The sequence below is a fragment of the Lepidochelys kempii genome, chromosome 3 (genome assembly GCF_965140265.1).
Source record: "Lepidochelys kempii isolate rLepKem1 chromosome 3, rLepKem1.hap2, whole genome shotgun sequence".
Lineage (NCBI taxonomy): Eukaryota > Metazoa > Chordata > Testudines > Cheloniidae > Lepidochelys > Lepidochelys kempii.
Genome location: NC_133258.1, coordinates 99182303 through 99199502, shown reverse-complemented (window position 1 = coordinate 99199502; position 17200 = coordinate 99182303). Strand labels below are relative to the sequence as shown.

General features: G+C 42.9%; 1 protein-coding gene across 3 annotated transcripts in view; it reads left to right on the top strand.

The window, feature by feature from the left end:
- Positions 1-17200, top strand: part of SAMD3 (sterile alpha motif domain containing 3) — a 99314-nt gene that overhangs the window by 23180 nt on the left and 58934 nt on the right. For 2 of the 3 annotated variants that reach the window (XM_073337290.1, XM_073337288.1), the window contains exons 2-4: positions 4466-4572; positions 5359-5548; positions 10885-10998. In XM_073337290.1, coding sequence (XP_073193391.1) covers positions 4494-4572; positions 5359-5548; positions 10885-10998 — 383 coding nt within the window. In that variant the 5' untranslated portion in view covers positions 4466-4493. Of the gene's footprint in view, positions 1-3931; positions 4325-4465; positions 4573-5358; positions 5549-10884; positions 10999-17200 lie in introns of those variants that run through there. The other variant, XM_073337289.1, reaches the window with a different exon arrangement.

The window sequence follows — 17200 nt, the reverse complement described above, 5'->3', positions numbered from 1 at the left end:
AATCAGCCTGAAATTTCACTGGTGTGTTCTTATGCCATGATAAGATTTATTCAGAAGAGTTGAATCAGAAAAGGTGTTTTGGAGATAAAGTGCTCAAAAAATGATGCTCTCACTTCTAGGACATTTTAAAAAATCTATCTTAGTTTGCTTTAAGAAAATAAAGTTCCGAGCTTTTAATCTAAAGCGGAGTGGGGAACCTCCGGCCCGCAGGCCAGATCCTGCCTGCTGCTTCCTTTCGTCCGGCCCGCTGCAAGTCTCCTCACCACGGGCTGAAAGCCCCAAGCCTCGGTGCTCCTCCACCAGGCTGGAGCCGCAAGTGCCAGCTTGCTGGCATGTCTCTGTGGCCCCTATGTGGAGGGGTGATCAGGGAAGCTCTCCGTGATGCCCCTATCCCCCAGCACCGCATCCGCAGCTCCCTTTGGCTGGGAATCGTGGCCAATGGGAGTTGCGGGGGCAGCGCCTGAGGGTGCGGGCAGTGTGTACCACGTAGAGCCGCCTGGCCCCTCTGTGTAGGGGCCGGACCTGCTGGCTGCTTCCAGGGCACAGCGCAGTGCCAGGGCAGGCAGGGAGCCTGCCTTAGCCCCGCTGCGCTGCCTGGCTGGAGCCAGCACCCTGAAGCTCCTCCTGCACCCCAACACCCTGCCCCAGGTCAGAACCCCCTCCCACAGCCAAACTCCTTCCCAGAGCCTGTACCCCTCCCGCACCCAACTCCCTGCCAAAGCCTTGAGCCCACTCCCACACTTCAAACCTCTCATCCCCAGCCCCACCCCAGAGCCCGCCCTCCCTCCCGTACTCCTGCCCCAGCCCGGAGCCCCCTCTTGCACCCTGAAGCTCTAATTTATGTCCCCACCCCAGAGCCTAGGGGAAGCCCGAGCCTCCACGCCCCCCTGTGGGGCTGGAGCTGCAAGTACCTTCTCAGCCCACTGCGGGGGAAGTCCTAAGCCTCCACGCCCCACCCCCGCATGGGGCTGTGTGTGGCCCCCGACTGATTTTTCTGTGGGTCAGTGGCCCCGATAGAAAAAAGGTTCACTACCTCTGCTCTAAAGGACTGATTCTAAAAGCACGAAGTGTCATGAGTAGTCCTGAGGATGTCAGTGAGATTCTCCTGATGTCAACTTGGACTAATAGGCACTCTCCCCAGTAGTAAATGTTTGAAGAAACGAGTGCTAACGCTGTGTTGCAGTAATCATAAACAGGCAGGAGCTCTTGAAAATTGAAGCTCAGTGCTGAGTTCAATCAGTACTTTATGGTCTACGTTGCTAAAAATATTGCTTCTGACTTTTTTTGTTCTGCTTTTAAAACACTGATAGTATATAAATATACCTTCTACTACTGTTTGTACAGTAACTAGCACAATAGGGCCCCATTCGTGGTTGGTCCTTAGGCTCTACTGTAGCCCCATTCGTGGTTGGTCCTTAGGCTCTACTGTAATAAACATGAGCAACAAAAACAATAGAATGTTTAGAAAACCCAACATATAAGGAAAGGTTAATGGGCCTTGTTTAGTCTTGAGAAAAAAGGAGGGGGAACCTGATAATAGTCTTCAGATATGTTAAGGGCTGTTATAAAGAGGGCTGTGATCAGTTGTTCTCCATGGCCACTGATGGTAGGACAAGAAGGAATGGGCTTAATCTGTAGCAAGGGAGTTTTAGGTTAGATATTAGGAAAAACTTTCTTACTAGAAGGGTAGTTACACTCTGGAATTGGCTTCCAATGGAGGTTGTGGAGTCCCCATCACTGAAGGTTTTTGAGAACAGGTTGGACAAAGTACTGTCAGGGATGGTCTAGGTTTACTGCCTCAGTGCAGAGGGCTGGACTAGATGATCCCTTGAGGTCTCTTCCAGCCCTACATTTCTATGGCGAATAATAATTATGCAGCAAAGAGTCTGCATATCAGTATCCATGTTCAGTGTTTCTAGCTGGCTCCATAACTCTGCCAGAAGAGTGGCAGGCTCTCTATTCTCCCCCTATTACTTTTACCGTATTAAAGCATCTGTAAACTAAGGTGTGGTTGTTAAATACTTCGAAGTGTATGTATATAATGAGCATTTGTATAAGTCTAATTTTCAAACATGACCCCCTGTAAACTGGTGCTATGTAAAATCATGTACAAAACCTGCATTTCCATGCAAAATGGGTAACCATATGATACATGTTCAGACCCTTTTTATAGCTGCAGTTAACAACAATCGATTTGGCGTCTTGGCCTGTTTTGGTATGACCTGATTAAAAATACTCTTATAGTATGGGCCATTGGCAGTTTCCCATTTTTAAGTATTTTACTTTTTTATTATTGTTTGGCTCTTAAGGCAAGTATCTTCTGCATTCCATTTTATCTTTCAAGTTTTTAGAGGCTTTTTTTGTCCTACTCTTCACAAGGAAGCAAGAAGTGTGACAGGAAGGTGTGATTTTTAATTTACACCAGAGTTCTCAGCAAATAATGACTTTTCACACCCTGTTATTGCTGCTTAGCCTGGGGGAGGAGTTGTATGGCTACTGTTGTCATATCAAATTAAATCCACTCTTGTAATTCAGAAAGACCATCCTTTTTTATTTAACCCTTTTCAGTTTTTGAAGCATATTGGTCTGAGATGGGTTAACTTTAAATTATTCTAATTATTTAAAAACTAATGTGGGGGGGGGTGGAGAATTATTATTGAAGCATGTAAATGCCTATTCTCAAGTGTGGTATGTTTTTTGCCCGCCTACAGTGTGACAAGTTGTGGCTCTCATCCTGCAATGAGCTTTACATGGGCAGACCCTGGGGCCCACATGGAGTTCATTGCAAGATCAGGGCCTTATGTATGTCTGCATTGTAAGAAAATGTTGGGTCTAGTCTGTCTAATGTTCCCTGGAAGGAAAATGGTTAGCCCACCCCAAAAAGTTCGCTTGAGTCTGCTAATGTTTTCGCCTCTCTGACTACTTAGCAACTAATTCTCTAGCTCTTTGAGATTTGCCATGGCATTCAGTGAGTGCTTGACTTCCATGCAGCAGAGCCAAATTACATCAATTTAGTATTAAAAAAAAATAAAAAACCACTCATGACAGTTTTCAGAGTAGCAGCCGTGTTAGTCTGTATCCGCAAAAAGAACAGGAGGACTTGTGGCACCTTAGAGACTAACAAATTTATTAGAGCAGAAGCTTTCGTGAGCTACAGCATCCGATGAAGTGAGCTGTAGCTCATGAAAGCTTATGCTCAAATAAATTTGGTAGCCTCTAAGGTGCCACAAGTCCTCCTTTTCTTTTCACTCATGACAATGTCTCTCTCTAGAGTTTTAATTGTAAAGGAGTCATAAAGGTGGGAAGGAAATTTCTCTGTACACGCACATCATATTTTTGCAATGCAGTTGTTCATTTAATTAATTAATTTACGTACTTAAAGTTACTGCCCAACTCAGGCATCTTAAAACCAAATTAAGAGCAGATAACTTTATTTTTATTGATTTATTTAAAGAATCTTATTTCAAGCTATTATGGAGGGGGGGATTGTAATATTTAAGGCATTTCGGCTGATGGTCCTTACTCTGTCTAGGTCTTTCCTTTTTTTTAAAAAAAACCCAGTGCAAACTCCTACTGACGTTTCGGTGTAAGAATTGACTTACAATGGTGTGGTTTATCTTGGTTTCAAATACGTAGATTGGAGCAGACAAGCCCTTTAGAGAAGGACTGTATGGCACATGGAATATAAAAATACCTGGGTACAGCAAGGAGGCTGTCTAAGGGTTCAATTTTGGATGGTGCTGAGTTTCCTCAGTCTCATCAAATAGGAGTTGAAGGAACTGAGTCCCTTCTAGGATGGACCCTTCTGTTTGCTCTAATATCATTATGATCCATGTGACATGCATTTCCTACCAATAGTTTGAACCTGAGAGAGAATGTGTGAATGGTGAACAACAAAAGTAGTCTGCCTCTCCCCTGTATTTTCGGGAGGCTTTTATGGCCCTTAATTGTTTGTAATCAAGATTTAAGTATTCACTTGACTAACTGCTTGGTGGTGGAGAGAGGGTTAATGTGCTCCATTTACTATAAACATTTATGTGACAGACTCTTATCTGATCTGTTTCAGAGTAGCTGATCTGTTTTTTTTTTTTCTGTAAAATGTCAGGCATTTCCTGATGAGCATGGTTGTGGTGAATTTCACACCTTTCTCTGCTTTGTGTGGAAACCTGGGAGTTAATGGTACAGGATCAGGTAGCATTCTGTGTAATAAAGAATGAGGTTTTTTGTTAGAAGAACAGAGGGAAACCAGGGAGGAAAAGAAGGGGAGGAGAAGAAAGAAGGTATCGGAAAAATTGGCTGCTTGAAATAGGTATCAGTTTAGCAGGTAAATAGCAGCTTTCTCAATACATGTTTTTACTCAGAGCATGTAACAGTGCCTCAGAAAGGTTGAGCATTCTGTAGTCTTGGGAAGTTGACTCTGGAGTGGAGCATAAAAATAAAACATTCCTTTATTTTCATTCCACAGTGGAATTTTACTATTACAGCACCTGAAGATGGAAAGTTGGTCAGTTGATGAAGTCTGCAACTGGTTGGTGCAGAGAAATTTAGGAGACTTAGTCCCTAAGTTTCGTGGTAAGTCTTTTTTGTTAAATGTGTATTTCCTGCCTCTCTGCTTGAAAAAAAGTATAGTCTGTTTTTTAATTGCCACCTTCTAACTTCTTGTTTATGTGTATTTTTGTATTTAATTGCCATTGGGTAACTTCAGTTTTTAACAGAATTTATTAGGGAGAGAACTGGCTCAGACCTGATAAATCAAAATGAGGCTGTACATTTATTATGAATAGTCTGGAAGAACTGCTATGAGAGGGACTGAAAACCTATAAACATGTACACCTTCTAGAAACAAAATTGGGTTTACTAGCATTTGTTTAGGGCCATTTTATATTTAATACCTGTATTTGTAGTGATACAACTTTGATATGTAAAAGTTTGTTTTATGTGTGAATATATACGTTCTGTACAAAGAATTGAGAGAGACTGGCATTCAAACATGCTGTGCAATCTCTAAAATGTTTTCCCTTATTAACAAAATACCAGTGTATTGTAAATAAGCCTGCCTTAACATATTGAAATATCCAGTTCGCTGATTGCTTTGTGTCTAAGGCACAGAATTTTGTTACTAGAAGACATCAAACCACTAATTTGTAAAATAAGTTAAAATTCTTGCCCAGCTTTTTGGAAGGGATAGTAGCCAAAACAAATGATTTCATGTTACAGTTGATGTAGAAGAACTAACCATGTTTGCCTTTGAGAATCACCTACCTTGTAACATCATGTTGAATTAGGTATTACATGTTGTATTAGGTAGAATCTTACTACACAGTAATACGTAAGGATATTTTTCTCTTCAATTTTTAGAGGAAGAAGTGAGCGGAGCAGCTCTTTTGGCTCTTAATGATCGTATGGTGCAGCAGCTGGTGAAGAAAATTGGGCACCAAGCAGTACTAATGGATCTGATTAATAAATACCAGCAACAGAATAATGGACTAGAATCTTTTACTTACAGTTGTGAAATAACTCCTCCAAAGTCACCAGAAGCAAACAGTGGGTGAGTCTGTCTATGCATGAAACAAAATAATATTCTGTTTAAGTACGGCTGTAATCTTCCCTCAGTGTTTTCATGCTGAGTTTCATTAGCTCCATAGCTAATATGTTATATAGTTATATAACTTCTGTACAATTTGAGTCCCAGCTGAAATGTTTAATTTAATACTTTGTGGGTTTAGACATGATATAAACGTTGCTGCACAAGTTGTTATAGGTGGGGCTGATTGCCCTTACAAGACTTTGTATTCAGTTGCTTATAACTTTGCCAGACTGTAACCATTTTAGCTGAAACATTCCATGCTGGAAGTCTGACTCAAGCTTAATTTCTAAACCTCCCCCCCCCAACCTTCCAAAACAATTCAGACGTTCCTGAGTATGAGGCTATGGAGAAATGTTTTGTCACGTTAAAAAGTTCTGGGGACTTGTCCCTGTTAAAAATATATTATGGGACCTTTTCTTCTAAATGCTCTCGACTCATAGTTTGGAGAGTAGACTTGAAATTTGGCAGGGGGGCAGGGCAGCCTTTGTGTAAGGGATGGGCCTTTTACCGTTCTGGGAAAACCCACCCAAATTTGGCCGGGTTATAAGCCTTTGAAAAATCTCAGTTCACAAATGCTCAATAGAGACATTTTAGAAGATTTGTACCTGCCGAATTTCCCAAAGATTCTGACTGCACTGGGCATGTTCCTGCCCAGGGTTCAGCTGGAATTTCCCTGCAATTGCAGCTCTGTGCTGCTGTGCGCTGGTCCAGGTTCATCTGTGAGTATCTGAACAGAGAACACAGTTGACAAGGCCTATCCCTCCTGTGCTTTCAATGAGCCTTCAGCTGGGGAGCCTGGAAGAGGAAGCTGCCTAATTCGAATGCAGGGGGGACAAGAGCCAGACCTATGGAAGGGGGTAGGGAAAATAGATTAGGACAAGGAGGTGCAGGAAGACTGGGACTCAGACCTGGGGGTGGCAGAGTCTTGGACTTGAGGCTGGTAGGGGGAGGAGAGGGAAAATAGGGTGGGGGCTCAAACTGGGAATTTGGGGGGGGCAGGGGCGGGGAGGTGCTGGGATTTCCTGGCTTTTAGAGGTGGTTTAATTATGCTGGTGGAAGAACGCTCTCCTGCCACATAGAGCAGCTACATGGGAGATCTTGCAGCAGTACAGCTGTGCCGCTGTAAGGTCTCTAGTGTAGACAAAGCCTAAGTGAGGAGAATGGGATTCAGAGGATGAGCCAGAGGTGGGGATGAGACAGGACTGGGACAGGGACAGGTTGGAGGAGATAGAGCAGAACAGGTCACTCTTTTTAGCATGCTTGGAAAAGTCTGTGACCCCTAGAGAACACTCCTCTCCAGATCAAGAATTCCTGAGTGTGTCTGTTCCTCTGTTGTCAGCAAATATCTATGAACCCCCCTAGCAAAATGTCCAATCCCCATCTATTGGTGGTCCAGACAGAACACGGTACTTTTAATTTGGCCCCCTAGTGTGCATCCATTATGGTACTGTTTTTAACTACATGATCACATACTATTCCCCCCGCCCGAGACCCGTGCCTCATTCAGTGCACTGCATGGACCGGCTCTGGGGTCGATTCAGGGTTGTGTAAGCCAAGGATGATGATGTCTGTAGAACCCCTGCTTCGTTTGTTGTAGAAGTTGGAAGGTATGTAGTGAATGAGGCAGAGAAAGGATGGTCTTATAGTTAAGGCAGTTGAATGCTACCCTGGAAAATTGGATTCTATCCCTGCCTCTACCTCAGAGCTCCTATGTGATATTAGTGAAGGCCATTAAACCAAACTTTTCACAGGTTGACCTCCTAATTGTGTGTGCCTCTTTTTCTGGGCGTGTGACTTGAGCCTATAACCTAAACTTAATTTCCCCAATACTAATTTCTCCCTACTGTTACTCACACCTTTCTGTTAACTGTCTGTAATGGGCCATTCTCTTACCACTTCAGAAGTTATTTTGCCTCCCTTGGTATCCTGCTGTTAATTGATTTAACTCATTAGACTGACCTCACACTTGGTAAAGCATCCCCCCATCCTTTCATGTATTTGTACCTGCTCCTGTATTTTCACTCCATGCATCCGATGAAGTGGGTTCTAGCCCGTGAAAGCTTATGCCCAAATAAATTTGTTAGTCTCTAAGGTGCCACAAGTACTCCTCTTGTTTTTGCTGATACAGACTAACAGGGCTACCACTCTGAAACCTGACACCTGCAACTGACATCAGTGGGAGCTGTGATTTGTATGCATTACATGCTACATAATGCTAAGTATTCTGAAAATCGGGTCCTAGGCATCTCAGATTGGGCACCCAGAACTAGTGGATACTTTTGACCTAAATTTCTCTGTGCTTCAGTTCTCCAGAGGATAATAAAATGGGTATAATAATTCTCCCTCATCTCACAGGTGTGTTTTGAAAATAAATTAATTAATGTTTGTGAAGCACTCATACTATAGTGATGAGCATCAAAGCCCAGGAGAAAACTAATACTGTCTTCATTGTAGGATTTAAATAGTATTCATTAAATAAAGCCTGGAGCCTCACTTTGAGCAATGTGGGGAAAATAAAATATTGAATAGTTGCTCAATAAGTGACCACCATCCATTCTGTGCACTCAATGAGGCAGAGTCCTGTGGAAAAAATAGTATGTGATGATATAATTAATGATTGTTTCATAAATGTGTACACACAAGGGGGCTGAATAGAGGTTCCACAGGCAATCTTAATTTTGGAATTTCCTACTTTATGAATGCTTGACTTTGCAACCTTAATAATGTTCTTTTAACATAGTTTTGTGTGTGTAATAAATATGTATGTTGCACAAAATTTTTTAGGAATCCTTTGTTTGACTTTGTTTCATGCTTTAGAAACCAGAATTTGTGCTATCCGTGATTTTGGAGCACTGTAATACATTTTTTTACTTTTAATATTGTTCATGGTTTTGCTGCAAGCCACCTTTTGATCTGGAGAATCAGATTATTTGTGGAAAAAGCAGAAATGCATAGATCTGTTATATAATATATACAGATGCACAAAAAGGATTCATTTTTTTTCACTGTTCACTTGCTGACACTAGACCAGATTACAGAGCCCTTAATTGCATGTGGGCTCCACAACCTGGCTTGCTTTTCACAGCATTCCATGGCAAAGCATCTGCCACGCTGTAAGCAATATGTCCTTCATCCTTTCTTCTGCCCCCATTCCTTCTTACATGAATGCCTTTCTTAATGTTCACTGGTGCTTTCTTGGCCTACCACTCCTTAAGTTCTCTTCCTTCCTGTTTGCTGTCTTTTGGTTGTCAGGTGAGAGAAAATGATTTCTAACAGCAGGGATTTTGTACAAAGTCAGCGTGGCTCCTGCTTATCAAATGAAAACTGCATTAGTTGGATAGAGTACTGTAGGCACCTAAATGAATAGTGACTGTATAAAAATACTAAGGGTAGAGGTGATGAACTTGAACAGAAATACTGTATCTGAAACACATCTTGTGAAGTCTGGATCAGTCTCTGGAGCTGGGCTTAATGCCTTGGGCCTATCGCTAATTGTAAGGTCAGAGGGTACCTGCATATGCACTAGCACCAGCGGAGCCGTTCGCATGGTGTCTCCATGGCGACATATGGCTGCACATTTCATACATCAGTTATCTGTAGACTGATTGCTCCCAAGTTCAGTTGGGAGCCTGAAGCCACATTGAGAAGATGTCTGGTTGCTCTGACTTAAGTGAGTGGTTTGGAAAAAATGACTAGGGAAAATGAAGAGGCCCACTGGAAAGGAAATCTGCACTCAGACATGGCTGTTTTTGAGGTCACTTGGCAGCAGTAGGTCACCATGCACCAGTTCTATTAGTATGTCCACTACTGTAGAGGGAACAGTGATTTTGCAAGCCACTTCAGAAAGTGCTCTTCAGACATTTAATTGATGCTGCAGAGGTGGCATGCAAAAAGAAGTCTTCAAGATCTATATTATAAATGGCTGGAACACTTCTATGTTGCACCTGGCGATGGGGCCAAACTTCCCTAATATTCAGGTTCAAGGAAATCTCAAGAACACTTTCTCCAACAATGCTGGAAATGATATATTTACAGATGTTTCAGTTTCAGTGTCTCAGTGGTCTCAATGAGAGCTGCTTATTTACTGTTCTTAGCAGAAGGTCCAGTCTGATGTAGGCTAGAACAGAATCTGTTATTTTTTTGGCAGAGCGAAGCAAGGTCCTACCTACGCTCAACTTGATGTCATTTTTCTTTAGGTAATCTGATAACTTTTAACTACTGCATCCGATCAATTCCAAAATTATGGGAAATGTTCTAGGCTGCAATGGAGCAAAGCCTACTGATTTCAATGAAAATTGACCTCTGGAAGCCCTTGCATCTGCTTAGCAGAGCTATCTACTTCAGTTAGGTCTGTAATTATCCAAAGATCAAAGAACTGGTTGATGGCAGCCATTAACACCTTCCCATGCTGAAGGACTTCTCCTCCCCCAGGTAGAAAGAAAAGAAACAATGTGGGGAGCACAGATTGCACATGTCATGGGTGCAAAATGGGGGTGAGAGGAATGGGTGGAGAATGGGGGACACACCAAGCCCCTGGCACAGCAGGGGTTTCAGGGAGTCCCTGAAAATACAAGGAGTGCCTGATACGTGCAATGAGCTCAGCCTACAGGAGCCGTGAAGCGGACAGCCCTCTAGGGCCTTGTCTACACTGCCTCTTTACAGCGCTGAAACTTTCTTGCTCAGGGGTGGGGAAAAAACACCCACCCTGAGCACTGCAAGTTTCAGCGCTGTAAAATGGCGGTGTAGACAGCTACTCCCCTCGTGGGGGTGGGTTTTTTTTTTTTAGAGTGCTGGGAGAGTGCGTCACTACGCAGCCAGGGGAAAGCGCTGCTGCGGCAGTGCTTGAACGTTGGTAGTGAAGACATACCCCTAGTTTAATAGAACCTGCCTTACAACACTCTGCAAGCCTCTCTTGTTTTATCACGTGTTGTAATGGTGAACCGTTTCCTGTATGTTAGAAGACATCGGACACTAAATATAGCAGAAAAAATAATCAAGAAGCTGCTGTATCTATGAAACTTCAAAAATGTAGTGATTTGCTTCTCTGTAATTACGTGTAGTAATTAGAACATCTCTTAGCAATATTACTCTAGTTTTCTTTTAAGTTGGCTGGATCTAATGATTAATTTAATTCATCATCCACTTCAGACACATCAGCGTCACTTATGGACTATTCAACTTGTTAACGTTTTTACATTTTCTGTTTTTGCAGCAGGTGTTTTGGAATCTTGGAATATATCTCTGTGTACAAGCTTTGCAAAGTGTACAGCTCACCAATGAAATTCCTTCTCTTCCAGCACCATGGGCATCCAGGTGTTCAGTCCTTTTAGTCCTACGGAGCAGACAGGTTATATCTCTCCAACTGAAAAGTATGATGGTGGATTAATTGACCGAAGAGTGCTAAAGCAGAAGTGAGTTTACAGTGCACTTGCTAATTCTACTTATGTTTTGAAAACAGCATTACACTTCTGTTTTGCTGATGAGACTATGAAGTTATTCCACATTGCTAGGAAGTCCTATATACTCCATCAGAAAAGTGAACTAATCTGTTCCTAAATCTTGAAGTACAAATTAGGGATGTAAATAGAGTTTTAAAAAAGTAACCATTTAAATTATTAAAATTGTATCAGTTAAACATTTAACCATTAACAAGTTCAAACATAGGCGTGGGAACTAAGGGTGTGGGGGGTGCTGCAGCACCCCCACGTTTTACATAGGTCCTAGCTGCCGGCCCTGCACTCAGGGTCCTAGCTGTGGCTGCCGGCCCTGTTCCCAAACCTGGAGAGGGGTAAGGAGGCTGAGGCCACAGCTAGGGGCGGGTGTGGGGCTGGGAACGGAGCTCCAGGCATGGGGCTGGTAGCTGGGACCCCAGGTGCAGAGTGGCAGTGGAGCCCCGCGTAAAACGGGGGGTGCTGTAACACGCCCTGCATCCCTAGTTCCTGCACCTATGACGTCAGTTCCATAGCGATGGTCTGGACTTCTAACAATGCCGAACCTAGTTCCATATACACTATGAAATGGTATTGCTGTGGCATTTTTGATGTGCACATTAGGCATTTAAATTTTAACTGAATACATTAGCCATAAGTCTGATGCTTATCAGTTAACCGGTTAACATTTTACATCCCTAGTACAAATCTGTCTTCATATATACAGGTGTAATTCTCAGATAAACAAGCAGGAATTGGAACACACTTACCTAAGGGCAGACCTGAGTCCTGGTTCAAAAGTGAAGTGGTCTGGTTAGAATTTTTTTTTGACGTTTCTTATTTGTCAGTTTCTTATGAAGAGCCAAAGGGAGGAACTGATCGGCAAGGCCCACTGGTGGGCAGAAGGTGCTGGGGGGAGGGAGAGGAGCTGATCGGCGGGCCCACTGGTGGGCAGACGGTGCTGCGGGGAGGGAGAGGAGCTGATCGGCGGGGCCCACTGGTCGGTGCTGAGCACTCACTATTTTTTTCCCTGTGGGTGCTCCGGGGCTGGATGTCGGTTTTCAGTGTAGACCAGCCCTGAATGTGAACCCTGAGCCTTCAAGCCAAATACTCAACCCTTTTATCCACTTCAAGCATAGGAGCCATGCAGACTATCCAACCAGTTTTTCTAGTCCCTTAATGAAAATTCCTAGAACACATGGTACAGCTACACAACAAATGAAGGTGTGATTATAGTGTGGGTAGACATGTCCATGCTAGCTTTAATCTAGCCAGCGCAAGTAACAATAGTAGTGCACACACAGCAATGCAGGCTTCAGCACAGGGTAGCAACTCAAGTATGTACTCAGAGTCCCGGTTGGGTTTGTACTGGGCAGCCAGCCTGAGCTGAAGTCCATGCTGCCGCATCACCACTTCTATTGTTACTTGCACTAGCCAAATTAAAGCTAGCATCAGTATACCTACCCATGTTATAATCACACTTCCATTAGCTGTGTAGGTGTGCTTATACATCCTGTTCTATACCTTGGCAACCGGCAAGCAGCCAGCATAACCTCCTCAGGCCGATGTACATTAAACTTCACCTCTATTAACAAAAACCAACCAAACTACCTGGGAGGGAAGAGGCGGCATGAGAGCGGGGCCTCGGGGGGAAGTCGAGTGGCCCCCCTGGCAAATCAGAAAGTTGGCACCTCTGGTTAGGGGTGTAAAAATCCACACCCCGGAGAAGTGTAGCTATACTGACCTAGCTCCCAGGGGAGATGGTACTTGGTTGATGGAAGAATTCTTCCACTGACCCAGTTACTGCTGCTCAGGGAGGTTGATTAATTACAGTAATGTGAGGACCTTTTCTGTCACTGTACTGAATGTCTACATGAAATGATACAATGGCATTGCAGGTGTGTCACTTTAGTGTTTTATGTGTAGAAACAGCCTCAGGGAGAGGTTATAGCTGGTGTTGCTGTGGGTTTGACTGCTGAGGTGGTGGTTATTGAATTTTTAAACATAGATTGGGGGTTTAAGAAAAACCTGTTTTGAATACTGATTTTACAATTCAACATAATGTTAGTCTGATAGTTCTGCCAATGTTTATGGGGGTGGTTCTTAGTGGTTTTTCTTTTGTTCATCTTCTTCCAGAACTGGTTCATTTTTCCTGTTTTTATGTATTTGGAGTGTTTAAATTCTGTACATCTTTCTCTTGTATATGTTTTCCCCTTACTCGTGGAAACTGCTTCATTCGCACTAGTGTAGTAGTAATATACTGAAAGAGAGAATAGAGTCTTTGGGGTTGTCTACACAGCAATTTAGGCCAATATAGTTAAATGGCTATTGTTACACTGGTCGAAATATAGCATTTTAAATTCACATTCTACCTTACCCTGATATAACTTCTCTATATAGACAAGCCCCAACAAGCACCTTCAAAGTATGCTTCTTGATCTTACAGAGAGATTGAGGGAGACTCTGTCTAGCTCTGATAGTTTAAACTCAAAAATAACAGTTAACTTGTTGTAACAAAAACATAATTTATTTTATCCCTTTTCTTCCTCTATTGAAGAGTCATCAAAGTGCATTTATGCATCCAACTGATCAGATCAGAGGTCACTATAGTTACATTATTTTTTAGAGATGGGTAAGAGCAAAAAAGTGTGGAGTGTCCAGGGTCTTAAAGTTTTTTTGTGTAAAAATTTGTTGAAGTGGTAGCAATGCTCTTCTGTGAGAACACCCACTTAGGATACACAAAATGCTCCCATGAACACTTTTCATACCTGCTTTTCTATCTAAGTACTAGCTCCTGCACAGCTCAAGGCAGTATGAGATGGTCTTGTTGCTGAGACAGCAGCTGTCATTTTTTCCTATAGTTACCTGAGACGGCTGTGTGAGAGCCCACATTTTTATTGGCATATGTTCTAAATGCAGTTTCTGAAGTCACGCATGCCAAATGATATACAAACCAGATCCACTTCTCATGAAGTTCCAACTGTTTTCCTTCAGGAACGGCATCCTGATAAAAGATTGATTCTCATATGAGAATAAATCTTTATATATAAATAAAAAGGTGTTCCATAGCTTTTTTTGTTGCATAATGGACTTTCTGTCCAAATGCCTTGGAGTGAAATACTCAGCTGGGGGACAGATTTGTGTGCACTAACAGGATACCACATCACATTTCAAATCCTGCCTGACATACTAATTGAGTGGCTGTGAAAGTGTGAGGAATTTTTTAGATCAACAATCTTACCTCTTATGTGGTAAGTGTACAGCTAATAGCTTGTCCTATTGAAGGTAGTTTTGCAAGTGTGCTTTTGTTTGAAGATGTTTGTCTTCTACTGTCAATCCCAGGTCTTGCTCTTTAATTCCCCATTATTTGTATGTAGATAGTGTTAGTCCTTTTAGAATAGTCTGTCTGAAATCCATTTGTATGCATGCTGGAAAAACAAGGGGAAAACTGTTAATCTGAAGCATTGTTCCTGTAAATTTTCTGCTGGACTGTTCGTCAGATCTTTATATGCATTGAGAGCTTATCTGAATAGACTTCTAATTCTTTAACATTGATACCACTGGCCTTCAGAACTATTTCTAATACATGTGGTAATCTAATTATTTTTCTAATTTGCTAGATTTGCAGCCTCACCTTTTGCATGATTGTTTACAGCATTTCCAACTCTTCCTGTTTTTGTTGGGATTTTTTCCCCCTTAAAGCCTCAGCTAATTGGAGTCAGTGGTCTATATGAGAATTTCTAACCCCCCCCCCCCTTATCTGAAAGCTTCTTGCTCTTGCAATTGCAGGGGGAAGCTTGAAAATGTGAATTCTAGAGGCTCAAAAACTAGAAGACAAATACCATCCCACACCCAAGTTGTTGTTTTAAAAATCATGGAAATTTCAAACCGACAAAAAATACCTCTGTGATTTTGGGGGGGACTGACTCATGATTTTTTGAATGCTTGGAGTGGATAGTATTATGTTAACCAGTCAGATGCTGTCAGCCTGGGGTTTCTTTATGTGGGTGCTTATTGCTCTAACTCCCTTTTTTCTAACAAAAATAAACTGAATCCTCCAAACAATCTAGAGCAGTAGTCCCCAAACTTTTTACCTTGCGCCCCACACTTACCCCTGTTTGCACCTCCACCTCCCAGGGCCTGGAGCGGGACCACAGCTCTGGGAGGGAGGACGTGGACAGAGGTAAGGAGGCCGAGGCTGGAGCCATAGCTGGGGGAGGGGGCGAGAGCAGAGCCGAGGCCAGCAGCCCGTGCCCTGGGGTGCAGGGCCTGGAGCGGAACTGGGTAGCGCTCCCTCCCCACTTCTCGTGGGAGCTTGCCCAGGCACTAGCAACGCCACCCCCAAACATTCCTCCGTGCTCCACAGATTAGGGACTTCTGGCCTAGAGGAAACATTAACTATGTAATGTAGTAATTCCACAAAGATTACCGTAAATAATGAGACTTACAGAAACCCAAAATATATTTGTAAAAGTACTTCTGTTACGATAAACTAGATTTCTCTCTCTCTCTCATGCACGCACACGTGTTTGCTCTCTCTCTCCTGTAAAATGGCCTGATCAGGCAGCAGTTCAGCCAATCTTACTCCTGAGGAAAAATTCTTCTCTCCCGAGCCTTCAGCTGCTGCTTCTGCAGCACTCAAGCAAACTCCAAGCACAGAAGCAGCATCTCCTGAGAATGTAACAAACAAAACGCAATCCTGACTGCCTCCAAAGTGAAGTTGGCTGTGTCAAGGACCAGCCATGTTAGAAACTGGCTTTAAAGCATGGGCGTCATCTGATTAGTTTTGCCTGTATTTTCACGGCCTGTTTTTTTAGCTGGTGGTTGTAAAATGTGACAATAGTTCTACAAAACTTAACTGAAATTTAATTTTTGTATCTCTGCTATGGTTCCCTCTACCAACAGTAAGTGAGAGGTTTTCTGAGGGCAGATCTACGTTACAGCCCAAGTCGATATAACTTCCATCGCTCGGGGTGTGAGAAAAACCCCCCGAGTGATGCAAGTTTTGTGCTGTCCACACTGGTGCTATGTCAGCGGGAGGTGCTCTCCCGCCGACATAGCTTCTGCTTCTTGCTGAGGTGGAGTAATTATGTCAACAGGAGAGTGCTCTCCTGTCAGCACAGCACGTCTTCACCAGGCATGCTACAGCGAGGCAGCTGCACCGATGTAGTGCTCTAGTGTAGACTTGCCCTGAGTCTCACACTGTGACTGACATCAGCTCTTCCTGTTTCTACATTCAAGAAGAGCTACAATGGGCCAGTGAAGGTAAGTGGAGAAAACATCAGGCAAAATGTAGCAATAAATAAATAAGATGTAGATAAGGCTCATCCAACAGCAAGTGGGCCAGAATCTTTTTCTCCTACCCACCTGAAACACTAACACGCCCTTCCCCGCAACCATCACCACCAAGCTGCAGTCTCCATCCTAACCTTTCTGACTGTTATTCCATCCTCATTAGTATGTTGAGAATGTGTTGAGTGCAGTGCTGAAGTTTTCTGATGTCCCACTCTTTGGGAAAGTTGACTCATTTTAAAATAAATGTTAATGGAAATAATGTTGTTTGTATTGTGGCCGTGCCCAGAGGTTCTATCGCTATTGGGAAGGGGGAGAGGGGGCTTTGTTAGATGCTATACAAACGTATAGACACGGCTTGCCCTGAGGAGTTTACAATCAAAGGTCCTGTTCCTGCAATGAGCTCTGTCTGACCATGCTCAACCAGCTCTACTTGGAGGGCCACAGTGGGGTTCTGTGTAGCTGCAGGGAGCTGTGTGTTTGGGGTTCATTGCCTAATCAGAGAAAATTGAGAAAAATTAAGAAATTTAAATTAAGAAAAGGGGTGTAACAAACCCGTGGAGGGAATGAAGCAAGGAAGACCAGAAACAACATTGAGAGGAACCTGTGTTACACAGTCTAGTTATGTGCACAGCTAGCTGGCTTTCAGCCAACAAAATCTTATTTAAATTATGTAGACAAACAAAATACATATTGGAAACTGTTCTTCTTTACTCAGATGCCCGGAGGCTTTAATGGTTATTATTACCAATGTGTATAATATTTTATCCTGTTTCTTGGCATCTGCTGCACATTGCACAGATGTCTTGATTGAACTATCTACACTGATGCCAAGGGTTTTTTTTTTTTTTTTGAAATGATTAGTTTCACCTAACTCAGGAACATGCCTTTG